The sequence below is a fragment of the Gadus chalcogrammus genome, chromosome 22 (genome assembly GCF_026213295.1).
Source record: "Gadus chalcogrammus isolate NIFS_2021 chromosome 22, NIFS_Gcha_1.0, whole genome shotgun sequence".
NCBI classification, from domain to species: Eukaryota; Metazoa; Chordata; class Actinopteri; order Gadiformes; family Gadidae; genus Gadus; species Gadus chalcogrammus.
Genome location: NC_079433.1, coordinates 12,092,067 through 12,108,110, shown reverse-complemented (window position 1 = coordinate 12,108,110; position 16,044 = coordinate 12,092,067). Strand labels below are relative to the sequence as shown.

Genomic DNA, 16,044 nt, shown 5'->3' with positions numbered 1-16,044 from the left:
CACACATTTACACACACACACACACAAACACACACGCACACATACACACACACACACACACACACACACACACACACACACACACACACACACACACACACACACACACACACACACACACACACACACACACACACACACACACACACACACACACACACACACACACACACGCATACTCATCATTAGTTATGAAGAGTTTCTCCAAAGGTTGCCATCACTCTACCTGGGACACATGAAGAGAGATATGCATATATACTGTATAAACCCTCCCCCCGTTCTCTGTCTTTTCATTTCTCTCTATCTCTCACTGCTTTTGGGTTTTTAGCGTGGTTCTTACTTCACACTGCACGGCTTTCTTTTTAGGTGTTAGTTCCAGCCCCAGCACCGCTCTGATTCTGGCTCTTCTGTCCCTTGCAGGGGGCCCCAGGAACTGTTGGAGGATACAGTTGGCAGCCTGGGCCTCAGGTTGGATCTGTCTGCCACCATTCTTGTCTGATAACTGGGGCCCTTGTTTGAAAACTTTCTTCTATTTCTGGGACAAGAAAAAAATAAAAGTTTATCTTTGTAATCTAACCCATCTTTCTGTGCGTGCGTGCTTGCGTGCGTGCGTGTGTGTGTGTGTGTGTGCGTGTGCGTGTGCGTGTGTGTGTGTGTGTGTGTGTGTGTGTGTGTGTGTGTGTGTGTGTGTGTGTGTGGGCGTCTGTGCTGACATTTCGTACACTTTAGGGGCCCCCAGGAACGCCAGGACCACCGGGCCCTCCGGGTCCTTCTGGATCCATTGGAGCTCAGGGACCGCAGGTAAAATGGTGTTGGGGGAATGTAGCTCTCTTTCTCTGCCTCTCTCTCTATCTGTCAGTCTCTCTCCCTGTCTCTCTCTCCCTGGCTCTCTCTCTCTCTCTCTCTCTCTCTCTCTCTCTCTCTCTCTCTCTCTCTCTCTCTCTCTCTCTCTCTCTCTCTCTCTCTCTCTCTCTCTCTCTCTCTCTCTCTCTCTCTCTCTCTCTCTCTCTCTCTCTCTCTCTCCCTCTCTCCCATTCAGCAGCTGCTTCGTCTGCCTGGATTGTCTCCATGCAAGTTGTTACAAATGCTTTTTCGCTTGGGCAGCTGGTGTAACTGTGATAAATACCAGCGCTTCTTGGGGCATTCATAAAAGTATGTTTGTTGGGAATGTAATTAACAATTTTAATTCTGCTTTGTAACTCGGAGTGCTTGGTAATGCAGAGTAACACAGTAGATGGGGGGGAAAACTGTATGGAGGCTAAGCTAGCTTGATGTGAGCCCTAACAGCTTGGTTGGTCAGAATTGTTCGGTCAACAACTTTGTTGTGCACTAACCTATTGGGGAATCAGGCTTTACTACTGCCAGTCAAGACATGAAATGTTATTTGAAGGCCCACTTGTGTAAACACGTCACTAACCGTTTATTCTGACACTCCGTTCAAAAGAATAATGTTGTTTATTCTTTTCGGAGTCAAGCTGACCTTCAAATAAAGTTAAAAAGAAAAAAAGCTGAGGTGTTATGGGTGATGGTGGAAAGAACAACAAATTCATGAATTTGACTTGAAATATGCTTAATCCTTTTTTTTTTCCTTTTGCACAAGTTAATTGAAATTAGTAAGTAATTAATCTTGCTTTGTTAGAATTCTGCTGCGGAGGATTTCTCTAATGAAAAAGCCAATCCATGCAACAAAAAAAGGACAAAAACACCAAATACAACACATTCATCATCACGAGACCAATCATGGCGGGAAACACTTCCAAAACTTTTACTAACTTTTCTAACGGTTTATCGCAAAACACGGCCATCGGGACCTGTCCTTCTGTCTTGTTATTTCCTCTGTCCCAATGCTTTGTCCCCCAACGCTTTTGGCGCTTTGCACTCAACCCAATGTTGGAGGCGGGACGTAGTTGTGCCCAGCAATGCCGGTTGAACCTCAGTTCCTCTTTTCAGGGTGTCCCCGGCAACGACGGGATGCCAGGGAGACCCGGTTTGACCAATTACCTTGTAAGTAAATATGGAGAGAGAGAGAAGAGGTGGAGGGAGAGAGGTGGTGGAGTGGTGGAGGGATGGAGGGCTGGAACGGGATTTACTGATTGTGTGTGCACTCGTTACCACCCCTGTGTCTTTAAGGTGCGCCCCCCCCAAACCCCCCAGCCCGCCAGATTGATCTTGTTCCAGTCTTGCTGCAATATGTTTAATGTGGGACTCTAAGGAATGCCACAGAGCCAGCAGCAACAGTCCTGTGTCCATATGTGGCCCTTCAAAGAATTCTGTCGATATTTTGGGAAATGTCTATTGAAACCTGAAAGGAAATGAAAAAAGCAGCGTTGGTCAATAGAGTTACATACATGACCTTAAAAAGAACCTCAATTGCATTCAAATCCTAATTGTAAATTGCACTATTGTCATATGACCATGCGTCACAAACAAAAAAGACACACATACATTGATTATCAAGAATTCAGCCAAGGGCAGGGTAAAGAACAATATGTGTAATCCACTTCTTGGCGGAGTTAACAGTGTTTCTACAATGACAAATGAACAAAGGCCGTCCCAGTTTGCCATCTGCTGCACACAATCTTGCATTAAATTCCGTACCAGGGGGGGTCTTCCGCATGTGAAGCGAAGGGGGCATCAGGTGGGTGTATGATTAAGATATCCGTGATCTAATAGGTGGTCAGTTGACTCCATTCAAAGGGAAGTAATAAACAGACTCTCATCAGATCTCTGATGGGGGCTGGTAGAGTGCTGCTTTGGGAACAAACTAAGGAGCTGAAAAAACATTTCGGGGGGATATCAATGTTCTTTGTTCAGGACTTTGGTATTTGGAGACCAGTGGTGGTTTGAAATGTCTTTCGATTTCAGATGTCTTTGTAGCACGGCGCCTCATGGAAAGAGGGAAACATAAAGTGTGTGTGTGTGTGTGTGTGTGTGTGTGTGTGTGTGTGTGTGTGTGTGTGTGTGTGTGTGTGTGTGTGTGTGTGTGTGTGTGTGTGTGTGTGTGTGTGTGTGTGTGTGTGTGAGTGACGTCCTTCTGGTCATGACCAAAACCCACACACTAACTCACACACATTATGTAGCTTACACATTGAGAATGACAAAATATGGTTAAACACATGTTTTGTTAAGACTATGAGGGTTGAGTATTTTTTTACACTCCTGGCAATCCAAAAGCCCCTTGAGGAAAGTAAATCCATTTCTTGTCTACAACTACTGTACTTAAACCACAGTGGAAAATGCACCGTATACACATTCAAACATTCACACACATAACCCAACTGCTTTTTAAGAAATATTGATTGACTTTTGAAGTGAGTACAAAAGCCTTGTTCTAACCAGGTCTAGCAGCGTAGTGGCATGAAATGTTAAATACTATCTAATTCTCTCTAATGTGCTTTGTTTGCAACATGTCAAATGGGTTTGTGATGCCGTTGAAACCGGGCCAGACGGTTCATTTTGAAAGGGCCTCTCCACTCCCAGCAACAGGCTTTCTGCCTATCTCACCAGCGCAACGCCACCTGGGGAACCCTTTCCTCTGTAAGAGCACATGGGGAGTTGTCCATCAGTTAAAGTGCATGTGCCAGGGGAGAGGATATCAGTGTATAAGTGTACTGTACTCGTAGGATTTGCTGCAGTCTGTGAAATAAAGTTCATGATTAATGATAGTTAGTGTAGTTTGAAACATCATCAGTTAGTAGCAGTGATTCATGAGGAAGGTCGATACGGTATGTCCGTCATCCTCTGGTTATCAAGAAGAATCAGTCTAAGGTCCATGGAAACATGCTTTGTTGTGAAGTGTTTTGATAAGCTAAGGTGAACCTATTATGAAGGGCTTCTCCTTAAATACTCCCGGTGTGTTTTAGTTTTAATATATTATACTTCTCGTCCATCTGCTAAAACCCCAAAATGGATTCTCACTAAATACTGTGATTTAGTTGTTTCCACAGCCGCTAAAGCTCAATGTGCTAGAGTGTGATTTGGCATCTGTTGTCTCAAAGGAAGTAATTATATCATAATTTTAATTCAAACAAATTCATTGACCACAGACTGTGTAGAACTAATATCATGCCAGCTTGGATTTTCCAGTTCCATCCACGCAAAGATAGTGTGTGTGTGTGTGTGTGTGTGTGTGTGTGTGTGTGTGTGTGTGTGTGTGTGTGTGTGTGTGTGTGTGTGTGTGTGTGTGTGTGTGTGTGTGTGTGTGTGTGTGTGTGTGTGTGTGTAATTAAATTGCAGTATTTTGGTAGTAAAACATTGCAGGTGTTCCTAAATTGTCTCTGAATTTTAAATTTGGGTTTTAAATAATTGTTAACAAGAAAAGTGAATCATTTATTTATAATACTCACAGACATATTTCCAAAGTTTTAGAAAGGAGTACGTATAAGTTCAGAGATGTATTAAGTCAGTTGCACTAACTGTTGGTTGCTGGTTAAGGTCAGGGTAAGCTTAGCAATGCATCATGGGACATTAATTGATTGCATTTACATTTATATAGGTTTATTTTCGGTTATTTTCTAGGTACCCAAAGCGCTTTGCATAAGGTGTGTGAGTATGCGTGTGTGTTGGGTCGGAGGGGGTTGGGGGGTATGACACCTCATCTAGTAGCAGTTAAATTAAAATAACCAAAATGTTCTCGCAGTAAACAAAGAAACCTTCTACCCTAAAGTCCTCTGGCAATTTTTGTTTTGTACACATATTTTCATATCCAATCTTATAAAAATGGTACGGTGCAAGATTCATCTGCCACTCAGCAAAAACCCTTTGCACTTCCAAACTCTAATGAAAACTCACCAGCTCTTGAAAACAATTATCGTGGTAGTCCTGTGTGGTGTGTCTTGTTCCTACATGTTTACATTTTAATATTGTGCAACTTCCATTATTTGTCCAAACAAGATAACATAAAAACAATCATAGGAGCACCCTGGTTGATATTGGAGTTGAAAAGCTTCGCCGTTTCCAAACCAAAAGCCAAAACGCAGTGAGCCGCACATCCCTTAGATGCTGCTTACATTTTTGCACCTCATTAAACACTCGTTTCGGCTCTCCCTTCAGAACTGACACATCGTTTCTGCTGGTTTTCTTCTGGAAGTTCCTATAGAAAAAGCTGTTAATAACTGAATTTCCTCTCGCCTCCCCCTTCTGTTGTAGAACCCTATTGACCCTCGCGAGAGGCCGTCTCAAGACGCCACAGGCACGGATAATGATGTGAGTGGAGCAGAGGTGCTTCTGGGTTCAATTTCTGTTCCGCATGCTCACCCATCATTATGGCCACCATTAAGCATTGTGTGTGTGTGTGTGTGTGTGTGTGTGTGTGTGTGTGTGTGTGTGTGTGTGTGTGTGTGTGTGTGTGTGTGTGTGTGTGTGTGTGTGTGTGTGTGTGTGTGTGTGTGTGTGTGTGTGTGTGGTCTCTGCCACAGGAGGACTCCCAGGGCAAGCCGGGTGTACCAGGCATGGCATCCAAGGGGGAGAAGGGAGAGGAAGGGAAGCCTGGCGCTGGTTCCACCACCACCACGGATAGCTGCGTCGGGGTGAGACCAGAGGGGTCGGCGGGATCTTTTAAATTCTACCCGTGCACTCAAGAGCTGGAATCATGTCCTGCAGCAGTAGAATAGCTTTGTGTCGAGGGGACTCGATAGCCAAACACGCTAGTGCGCTAACCAGATAGGGGGTTTGCCTTTGAGCGACCCTGGTTCATTCATCGCATTTTCAAAGCACTGAGCATAATGGCAGAAAGGCCCATGAAAATAGTTTTTTAATGAATAACTTTTTATTTGTGGAACTACTCCTATGGAATATGCAAAATAGCAGCCACTTAATAGCTGGGTCGTTTCTTTAGTGGCTTTTCTGCTGGTCATGCAGAGTCAGGGACAACTCACTGGCATTCTTGTGGGCTAACTTATTCTTGTGTGTATTCTGCAGTGTATGGATAGGCTGAACAGAGAGCAGGCAACTCAGCCGGTGAGTGCAAATCTCCAAGTCTAATGCAACCCAAACATAGAGTCACACAAGCATACTGTGTGTATGCACGTGCACCCAGCAGGCTATTCTGTTTTCTATGTATTTATTCTCTTTTCTGGCTTCAGGCACGACCCTGCAATACCTGCACTGGGAGCCCGGGACAACCAGGGGTCCAGGGATCCACCGGAGAGAGGGGAGAGCCGGTTAGTGGATGAATGGAGGGATGAGAAGAAATGACTGAGTGAGTGAGTGAAGCCACCTGATTGATTCTGTGAGGGAATGAGTCATTTATGTGAGTAAGTGAATTTAAACTAGATAAGTGGGTGAGTGCGGCTGGATGTGTGATGTTGCAAAATGTTTCAGTGTGTGAGTAGGTTCATGGTTAAGGTGAAGAGTGAAGGTAAGAAAGTGAAAGTGAAACCAACATTATTCCCCTCCTTCCTCCTCCCACCCAAGGGCATTGCAGGCCAGAGGGGCCAGGCAGGACAGCTCGGACAGATGGTAGGTCACCTGGCAACAATCTTCATAGAAAAATAAATACATAAACTCCCCCTTCTGGCCACCATTGTACACTGTATTGTGTTGTATTGTATTGTATTGTATTGTATTATAGTACTTAACTGTGTAGCAACTGCAGTAGCTGCTATCATTGCTGTAACACGGGGAATTGGTTAGCCTAGCGATTGTTGTACTTGCACTTGGTTCTATGAACATCCTTTCTGCACCGACAGCGATATATTTATGCACTTCTTATGACAAATGTACTTATTGTAAGTTGCTTTGGATAAAAGTGTCTGCTAAATGCCCCAAATGTAAATGTAATAAGCCGTGTTTCCATCTACTCCTTTTTATGTGCATTTTAAAAATCATGGCCCAACTCGCCAATTGAAACAAATTCAAAGTGTTTATTCTAGACTTGAGTTGGAGATATCAACAATCAAGGATTTTAATGGCTAAGTAAACCCCCATGTTAACTGAACAACTTCCACCCAGGAGATGCATTATCTTTTGAAAAAGGCTGTGATGGTATAAGAAATGGACCCATTGGGTTAAATAGGGGTAGGTACTGGAGGCGTTATCTAACTTTTTCAGAATGCCCATCAAACAGTAGGGTGAGCAGGTAGCCGATAGCAAACTGCTACACTAAAATAGTGTTTTCAGCCTGAAGTAGCAGACCCATCGATTTGCAGAGAATTTCCGACGTTTAACAACTGCATACAATTCAGTCAAAATACCAGACCAGAGAGATCCAAAGAGAATAGTTTCAAGTGTTGTTATTATGTGATGGGTTCACTTCCTCGTTAGGACTTCCTTGTCCAACATCCAGGTTAGAATTTCTTGCTATTTGATCTTGTGTTCCCCCCCCGATATATTTGTACTTGTTTTAAAATGAATGAAACCCTACCATGGAGGTAGGTCTGCATTTAGCACATGCACACATACTGCCCATCTGCTGGCTAATGTCCATGAGCACGCATTACAAGGCTAAGATCTTCAAATCTTCAAAGTGAGCCACGAAACTATTTTTCTATCAAACGCTTGTCCCTCAAAGTGTGACGTCAATCGCCTTACAATTCTTGTTATTTATTTTATAGAAGCTCATTTTTTCCTTCCTTTTCCTTCCCAAAATGTAAGGGAGGGGTTTTTGTGCTTGTCTATGTTTTCTGCCTTTCACGGGTCCACAGACCCCCCTAGTGTCGCAGACGAGAATGAGTACTTGCCTCAACACAATTTTTCCGTTTTTGTAACAACATAAAGTGAAAGGGAAAACAGAAGAGCTTCAGCTATTGTCTGCAGTGTGAGTCGTCCGTCACATTGCCTGTCTGTTTTCCACAGGGTCCTCCCGGTTTCCCCGGCCCCCAGGGTCCTTCAGGATCACCTGTAAGTAAAGGCTCATGTTCATTTGGATGTTCTTTATTCATCCCGTATTGACCTTCTTTTTCCTATTTTTTTTTTACAAATCACTCTTTCCTGTTAAGAAATATGTACTACACTTCGAAATTGAGTACTTTTCCAGACAGTCGATTCTCTCCCTCTCTCCCCTTCTCTATCTATCTCTTCCTCTCACCCTTTCCCTCTCTCTACCTCTCTATCTCAATCTCTCTCTCTCTATAATGAAAGATATTCTAGATGAGGAAACAATTCCACTGTCTTTCTCCAGTTGTTCAATTATTCCCCCTGTCTACGTGATCGAGAGTGGGACCTCTGCGGTACACAATCCACACATTTCTCAGAGAGAGAGAGAGAGAGAGAGAGAGAGAGAGAGAGAGAGAGAGAGAGAGAGAGAGAGAGAGAGAGAGAGAGAGAGAGAGAGAGAGAGAGAGAGAGAGAGAGAGAGAGAGAGAGAGAGAGAGAGAGAGAGAGAGAGAGATTAAGGTGCCTGGACTGAAGGAGATGTATCCTCCTCATGATACCCGTCTGCTTTGATAAGCCCTCGTGGCTGAGTCTGCAGAACAGTGCCACATACACTGCTTAGTATACACATCCATAAAAGACACTGCAGATAAGGAGGGAGGGGGAGGGAGATGAGGCCAGTCGTATTGGCAAGGTGTGAATGTCGGAAGAAAGATGTTTCTTTTTGGAACTGGTGGTGCGTGCGTGTCTGTGTCAATATGTAGCGATGGGTGGTTAAACCGCCTGTGTACAAAGAAAAATAAGATTGACTTTCTGGGGAGTTTTGTATTTCTTTTTTTGCCTTTATTATTGGGATAAGTCTCATTGAGGTTGTGCACCTCTTTCACGAGCGACACCTGACGGCACCAGTGTACAAACAATAGACAATACAGGAGGGATGAACATACACAACGACACAGGCAAGGATAACTAATGCCTGATTGATCATTTTATATTCTGTAACCTGTGGATGTGGCCCTGGTCCTCTGTAGAGAGGCAGACCAGAGAAGCGCGGTGCGAGACTCCAGAGCCCTTAAACATACCTCATGATATTGACTTGGCTTTTGTCAAGCTGCCTCATCCCCTGATCCCTCCGGCTTTGAGGGGATTCGAGGAGTGTGAGATATGGCTTCATTCAAATCACCTCTCGTTCTCTTCCCCCAGGGCCAGCCGGGCGAGTCGGGCTCCGCCGGAGTCCCCGGACTAAAGGGTGAACAGGCGAGTCGCGTTTTTTTGTGATTGTGAATCGAGACGTGCTTTCCTGCGACGATCGCGTGATTCTCATCAGGGGTCTCTCCCTTCGTCTCCCCCCCCTATCTGATGGCTCGCCTGTCTCTCTTCCTTGACCTCAGGGTTCGTCAGGGACGTCGGGCTATCCAGGATCGATGGGACCACCGGGGATGCCTGTAAGTCCTTTTCATCGTCCAAAGCGGGTGAGGTGGTTCATTAGTGGTCCGACGTGGGTTGGGTTATGGGTGGGAGGGGGGAGCTTCTAATCGATGGATGGATGGAGGGGGGAGGATGGAGGGTCGGTCTCAATGCGGGACTGGAGTAAGTAGATGGATGCTTGTTGGTTGGTAACCTTTGAGAAGTTGAGGGGAGGGGGGGGATGGGTTTAAAGGTGGTGGTGCGAATGACAGACGGGTATCTTTTCATCGTTTTCAACAGGGTATGAAGGGAGAGCGCGGCAACGCCGGAGGCAACGGTCCAAAGGGAGAGGCGGTGAGTCTACACGGCTTCATCAAGTGCATGATGGGTAATGGCGCGGACAGAGACGGGCTCCGTCTTTACCCATCATGCACTTGGTGAACATCATCCAGCGTGTTATATGCTCATTATGCAATCGTTAAGCACGTCAGGGTGTGTTTCCGCGGTAACCTCTTTGTTGCTTCTCCTCCCCCTCCTTCCCCCTCTCTGTCCTGCAGGGTTCAGCTGGTACCCCTGGCTTCCAAGGACAGGCCGGTGCTTCGGTGAGTCAAGTCCTAAGCGCCGCGGTTGTATTTATAGGTTCCTCGTCATTGTGTCCGTATCGGAGGTGTGTCGCTCTAACCTGAAGCACATTTAGAGTGCGCCATTACGGTCGTCTACTCCCCACCCTTGCTTTTGGTTTGAATTACTTTTTTCCTCAAAACTCAGGGAATCAAAGGAGATTCGGGCCCAACAGGCTCCGAGGGACCCAAGGGTCAACAGGTATGAGTGGTTTGTGAGTAAAAGGCTCAAAGAAAGGCTTTTGTATAGATGTTTAGTGACTATCATAGCCCTTGAAAACACTTTAGAGCCTCCCTTTCTTTCGTCCAGGGTCAAGCTGGAGCTCCAGGGTTCCCAGGATCACAGGTTTGTGTTAAATATTCTTTACACACAATTCTTCTTTTTCATGTTCTCTTACAAATGAAGGTCTGTACTGTAACTTTGTGTGTGTGTGTTTATATCTGTGTGTGTGTGTGTGTGTGTGTGTGTGTGTGTGTGTGTGTGTGTGTGTGTGTCTGTGTGTCTGTGTGTCTGTGTGTCTGTGTATTGCTGTGGGTGTGGATATGTGTGTGGATGTCTCCGGGTGTGTGTGTGTGTGTGTGTGTGTGGGTGGGTGGGTGTGTGTGTGTGTGTATGTTTGGATGTCTCCGGGTTTGTGTGTGTGTGTGTGTGTGTGTGTGTGTGTGTGTGTGTGTGTGTGTGTGTGTGGATGTCTCCGGGTGTGTGTGTGTTTGGATGTCTCCGGGTGTGTATGTGTGTGTGTGGGTTGATGTCTCCGTGTGTGTGTGTGTGTGTGTGTGTGTGTGTGTGCGACTGTGCGTGTCTCTCCAGGGTCCCCCCGGTCTTCCCGGTAAAAGCGGAAGAGAGGGCCCCCCGGGACCGAGGGCTGAGAAGGCAAGTGGGATCCATCTGTTAATGGCTTACCTTTACCACTAACCTTTAGGTAGTTGAGCGGCCATTAGTCACATTTATGTGTCGTGTGAGTCTGCGTTAATGTCTTGCTTTGTCCCCTTCACCTTACTCACTCGCTCCCCCCTTCTAAGTTTCTTTCTCTAACTTTCTTCCTATTTTCTGTCTCTTATTCACGAAGGTTTGTTCTCTCTTTTGTTATTTCTTTCTTTCCTTCTGTAATTTATTCGTTCACTTTCCTTACTTTTTATTTCAGGTTTTCTTTATTTCTGTCCTCCTTCATCTTTCGTTGAATCTTTCATTCTTTCTTGACATCTGTCTTTCTTCTATTCATGCCCTCTTATGTTAATCTTCTAGATTATCTATTCTTCTTATAATTTCTTCTTACATTTCTAGTTTCTTCCAGTTTTTTTCCATCCTTTCTTCCTTATTTTCTTTTCATTATGTCTCCCTCCCCCTCTTCCCCTCCAGGGTAACGACGGGGCCCAGGGTGCCCAGGGCCAGATGGGCCCTCCAGGCCGTGCTGGATCACCAGGACTCATGGTACACGTCTATAACATATCTTATAGATATCACCATGTTATTCTGTTGTATTCTTAAGGTGCACGCACACTAGGCCATCTGGCCGTGGCCGTTGGCCGTTTTCACACCTAACCGTGCTCAAATGGCCCCATTGTTCTCCGGCCTGCACTCACACTAGGCCATCTGGCCGTGGCCGTTGGCCGTCGCAACTGTGGCCTGGCCACGGAAGGCTCTTGTACATACGTCATCACGTCGTAACACGTCATCACCAAGCGTCCGCTGCTTGGACCATAATAAAGTCTGCCGCCAGTCAGAGTTTTAACAACAATGGACAACAACACAGAGAACACACCAACAGTTGAACCGCTTGACGCAATGTGTACCGTTTAATGTGAAAGAAGGCTCGTCGCCTTTATTATGTCCGTGTTCGTCGCATTGACTATACGTCATCCAGCTCAGGTTGCGTAGCCGTGCGTGTGCGCGTGTCGGCTCATTAGCATCTGTACCGTAGCGGCCCGTACCGTAGCAGTAACACTCACACTGACAGATTTGAGCACGGTTAGGTGTGAAAACGGCCACGGCCAGATGGCCTAGTGTGAGTGCACCCTTAGCTCTAATAAACAATGTGAATCTGGTGCATTGTGTGTGTGTGTGTGTGTGTGTGTGTGTGTGTGTGTGTGTGTGTGTGTGTGTGTGTGTGTGTGTGTGTGTGTGTGTGTGTGTGTGTGTGTGTGTGTGTGTGTGTGTGTGTGTGTGTGTGTGTGTGTGTGTGTGCTGTGCTGTGACAGGGCCCCCCAGGCATCGAGGGATTGGATGGAAAGGACGGCAAATCAGGACTGCGGGTAAGACTTTTTCTTTTCATGGCTCATCCTGGGTGAGTCAAATACGTGAAAACATAGACATACTGCTATTTGTAAGAGGATAGTACAATGGAGTTAACTTGACTTGTAACCATCTCTCTCTCTCTCTCTCTCTCTCTCTCTCTCTCTCTCTCTCTCTCTCTCTCTCTCTCTCTCTCTCTCTCTCTCTCTCTCTCTTTCTCTTTCTTTCTCTTTCTCTCTCTCTCTCTCTCTCTCTTTCTCTCTCTCTCTCTCTCTCTCTCTCTCTCTCTCTCTCTCTCTCTCTCTCTCTCTCTCTCTGTATTAGGGCGAGACAGGCCCTCCTGGGGCAGCAGGAGCTCGGGGGATGCCAGTGAGTACGACCTTTGACCTCTGCGTGCTCCCATTCTGTCTGCCTGTTTCATCTTCGAGGTGTGTTTGTTGTACTTAGTACCTGTGGGGAATCTTGGACAGCGTCGAAAGAATCGTTTTTTTCCATCAATGTCTTTGTGCTTTACACGCTTGACCGCGCTCCCTTCAGTGTGAGCTAAGCCCCTATGAGAGCGCTTGGCGCTGAACGAAAGGCTGGGTTGTGTTGGCTCTGATTGCAAAAGAGCTGCTTTGGTTCTCCAGCGGCACTTGTTGATGAATGATCAGTAATCGTGGACTCGTATTGTGTTTCCTCTGGTGTGCGTTAAACACAACCAACAAAGTGCTGATTTTTTGCAACACGGACTGGATGATTAACCAATGGAGCCATCAAATAGTCTGCCTATTCTGTTCGTTGAGCCCTTTGACGTTTGTAGGTAAATGCGTTCCACTTGTCTCAACAGTATTTTTTGTGTTCATCTCTAAGTTAAGGCACATTTAAATGTAACTGTATCTGCCTGTGGCATTGTAGCCTAGTGAGCATAATGTGACCATGCAACAATCACTCGTTTCCATAAGCATCTTAAGCAAAGATTCTCTCTCTCTCTCTCTCTCTCTCTCTCTCTCTCTCTCTCTCTCTCTCTCTCTCTCTCTCTCTCTCTCTCTCTCTCTCTCTCTCTCTCTCTCTCTCTCTCTCTCTCTCTCTCTCTCTCAGTCTCTCTCTCTCAGTCTCTCTCTCTCAGTCTCTCTCTCTCAGTCTCTCTCTCTCAGTCTCTCCCTCTCTCTTTTGCTGTCAGTTTTTCTGCTCTCACTCACACCCCTTACTTCTCTCTGTGTGATGTCTGCCCTTCTCCCCAGGGATACAAAGGCAAGACTGGTCACACCGGCTTCCCTGGAGTGAAGGTACGGTACCGCCTCACTTCCTTTGTTTGGCCACCTCTCTCTGTCAGTCTGTCAGTCAGTTGGTCTGTCTGTCTGTCTCTCTGTCTGCACATTGTAAATACTGTAGTGTGTGCTGGAGATGGAATTCAATGTTATGTTGGCCTTTCATTTTGGCATTCTTGGTGGCTTATGTTATATTTTGTTCACTTGTTATAAAAAAAAAAACGTTCTTCCCTTTCCCATAAAACATTTAATTATTTGTTTAATTCATTCATTCATTCATTCATTCATTCATTCATTCATTCATTCAGGGTGATATTGGACCCTCAGGTCCAGCTGGACCATCAGGCAGACCTGGACATGACGTGAGTGCTGCCCATGCTACTGCATTAAGGCCCTCTCTCCATTCTGTTATAAGTCGTTCTACTGGCCCTTCAAGACCCTTCTGTGTTGGAACTCGGCTGCTGTAATAGATCGGAGGTCAGATCGACACAGACAAGCCGCGATGGTTAGCAGCATCGCTCATTTAGAACTGTCTCATCTTCCTCCCCAGGGGGACCCCGGCACCCAGGGGGCCATGGGACGACCTGGACCCGCTGGTCACCTCGTGAGTTTATGACCCTTGTCCCCTTTGAGCAACGCTCCTCGTCTTCTTTTCCCTCGCTGTCAGCTAGACACGTCGCTATGTGGTTCTGTGATAACGTGTCTGTGTCTGTGTCTGTGTGTCTGTGTGTGTGTGTGTCTGTGTGTGTGTGTGTGTGCGTGTGTGCGTGTGTGCGTGTGTCTTCCTAACAGGGCCCCGCCGGACCAGCCGGGCCCCCAGGACCCGCCGGGCCAGCTGGATTGGTGAGAGAGATGTTGTGAAATGTATCAAGCTGACAAGCGTGTGTGTGTGTGTGTGTGTGTGTGTGTGTGTGTGTTTATCTGTGTGCTTGTGCCCACCTTCCTGTGTCTTATCTCCGTCTTTCCTCTCTTCACCAGGGCATAAAGGGAGAAAAGGGTCAGGCAGGAGAGAGAGGTCTGGGAGGGATGGGCGGAGCGCCAGGACCCCCCGGGCATCCAGGACCCCTGGTCAGTCCCCCACAACGCCTTCAATATTCCAGTGACATTTGACCAATTCATTTTTGTAGCTTTTTGTAACAATTCCTTTTCCTCTGTTTCTTCCAGGGAGATCCTGGCAGCGATGGTGCAGCCGGTAAAGATGTACGTGAACTTTTATGAGACTATTCAGGCCTATTTGGGGCCTAAAGAAAAAGCTATTCCCTAATTATAGATTCAGTTTGTTCCTCCAGTGTTATTCTCCGACGGCTGTTCATTTGTTGTTCCCTTTGTTTTGGTGTTTGTTTTCCTGACAGGGAAGTGGAGGTCCAGCTGGGGAGAATGGACAGCCCGGTCAAAAGGCAAGTGTGTGTGTGTGTGTGTGTGTGTGTGTGTGTGTGTGTGTGTGTGTGTGTGTGTGTGTGTGTGTGTGTGTGTGTGTGTGTGTGTGTGTGTGTGTGTGTGTGTGTGTGTGTGTGTGTTTCTGCATCGTATGTTTGTGCGTGCGTCTCTATGCGGATGTGTGTGGGTGTGTGTGTCTGACAAATCACCATATCACAGCCACTCACTGCCCCAGCGGGCACGCTCAAGCTAAGCTTTGCCCTTTATTTTGCTGTCTACCTCAGCAGCAGGGAGCCCTGGTTACCCCCCAACACACACAAACAAATACACACAACACACACACACACACACACACACACACACACACACACACACACACACACACACACACACACACACACACACACACACACACACACACACACACACACACACACACACACTGACACAGAGCAGCAGTGCTGAGTGGTATCTATCTGCATGCTCAGCACGACCCACAACCTAAAACAGTTATCAGTTCACCCACCCCCTCTCCCAGGCTCCGGCTCACCTTAGTTACACTCCATCTCTCTGGACTGCGGGGCCGGCCTGCTGGCTATAACGCTAGCTAACCGGCCCCCTGGCACGTCCTTGCCAGCGCAGCCACAACACCACACGCTAGCTAGCTAGCCGCGGGGCTGGGATACAGTGATAGAGTTGTTCCGCGGGGCTCTGGCATAATGCTATTAAACGGCAGCGGCGAGATGCTGGATGAGGCTATTCGTCACGCTGACACGACAGCATTGTCAGGGCTCTTAGCTACGGCGGCGGGAAAAACAAGAGGCGAGCGAGACGGGGAGGGAGGAAGACACTCTGTTCTATTCTACTCTCCGCTTGCCTTTCGGTGTGTTTTTTTCGGAGGGCGGGGTAGGGTCTGGATTTTGCGTTCGGCCTTGACTGGTTAACATTAGAAGTCCATTATGAAGCTTGGTGCTGCCATAAATCAATGTTCCCTCGCGCCCCTCCCCCCCCATGTGCATGTGTAGAGGGACAGGAAGCTGCTGTGCTGTTGTTGCTGCTGGGGGAAATGATACCCAGAGTTACCCTGCGGCCTGCCGTGTGTGTGTGTGCGTGTGTGTGTGTGTGTGAGTGTGAGAGACAGAATGTAGCCACAGCGTAGAGGGAAGGAGTGAGCCCAGTCATTCATAAAAGTGGACGGCTTTCACTTTGAATATCGAAAACTTCAACGTTAATAGTATTTAATATTCCTTGATATTCATTTAATTCAATATCCACTGATGATGACATTATATGTGTACGAATGAACCAGTGCAGGATAGTCGTTTTAAGGGTGTTTGATCCCTAG

The 16,044-nt window shown here is 46.6% G+C and overlaps 1 protein-coding gene across 1 annotated transcript in view; it reads left to right on the top strand.

Moving 5' to 3' along the window:
• The window catches only part of col16a1 (collagen, type XVI, alpha 1), a 60,888-nt gene that overhangs the window by 39,516 nt on the left and 5,328 nt on the right, over positions 1–16,044 (top strand). The window contains exons 37-62 of the mRNA XM_056583486.1: positions 421–468; positions 730–801; positions 1,951–2,004; positions 5,149–5,205; positions 5,418–5,528; positions 5,920–5,958; positions 6,084–6,161; positions 6,415–6,459; positions 7,795–7,839; positions 9,016–9,069; positions 9,204–9,257; positions 9,520–9,573; positions 9,777–9,821; positions 9,988–10,041; positions 10,150–10,185; positions 10,651–10,713; positions 11,200–11,271; positions 12,039–12,092; positions 12,397–12,441; positions 13,296–13,340; positions 13,631–13,684; positions 13,873–13,926; positions 14,115–14,165; positions 14,301–14,390; positions 14,487–14,522; positions 14,675–14,719. Coding sequence (XP_056439461.1) covers positions 421–468; positions 730–801; positions 1,951–2,004; positions 5,149–5,205; positions 5,418–5,528; positions 5,920–5,958; positions 6,084–6,161; positions 6,415–6,459; positions 7,795–7,839; positions 9,016–9,069; positions 9,204–9,257; positions 9,520–9,573; positions 9,777–9,821; positions 9,988–10,041; positions 10,150–10,185; positions 10,651–10,713; positions 11,200–11,271; positions 12,039–12,092; positions 12,397–12,441; positions 13,296–13,340; positions 13,631–13,684; positions 13,873–13,926; positions 14,115–14,165; positions 14,301–14,390; positions 14,487–14,522; positions 14,675–14,719 — 1,455 coding nt within the window. The remainder of the gene's footprint in view (positions 1–420; positions 469–729; positions 802–1,950; positions 2,005–5,148; positions 5,206–5,417; positions 5,529–5,919; positions 5,959–6,083; positions 6,162–6,414; positions 6,460–7,794; positions 7,840–9,015; positions 9,070–9,203; positions 9,258–9,519; positions 9,574–9,776; positions 9,822–9,987; positions 10,042–10,149; positions 10,186–10,650; positions 10,714–11,199; positions 11,272–12,038; positions 12,093–12,396; positions 12,442–13,295; positions 13,341–13,630; positions 13,685–13,872; positions 13,927–14,114; positions 14,166–14,300; positions 14,391–14,486; positions 14,523–14,674; positions 14,720–16,044) is intronic.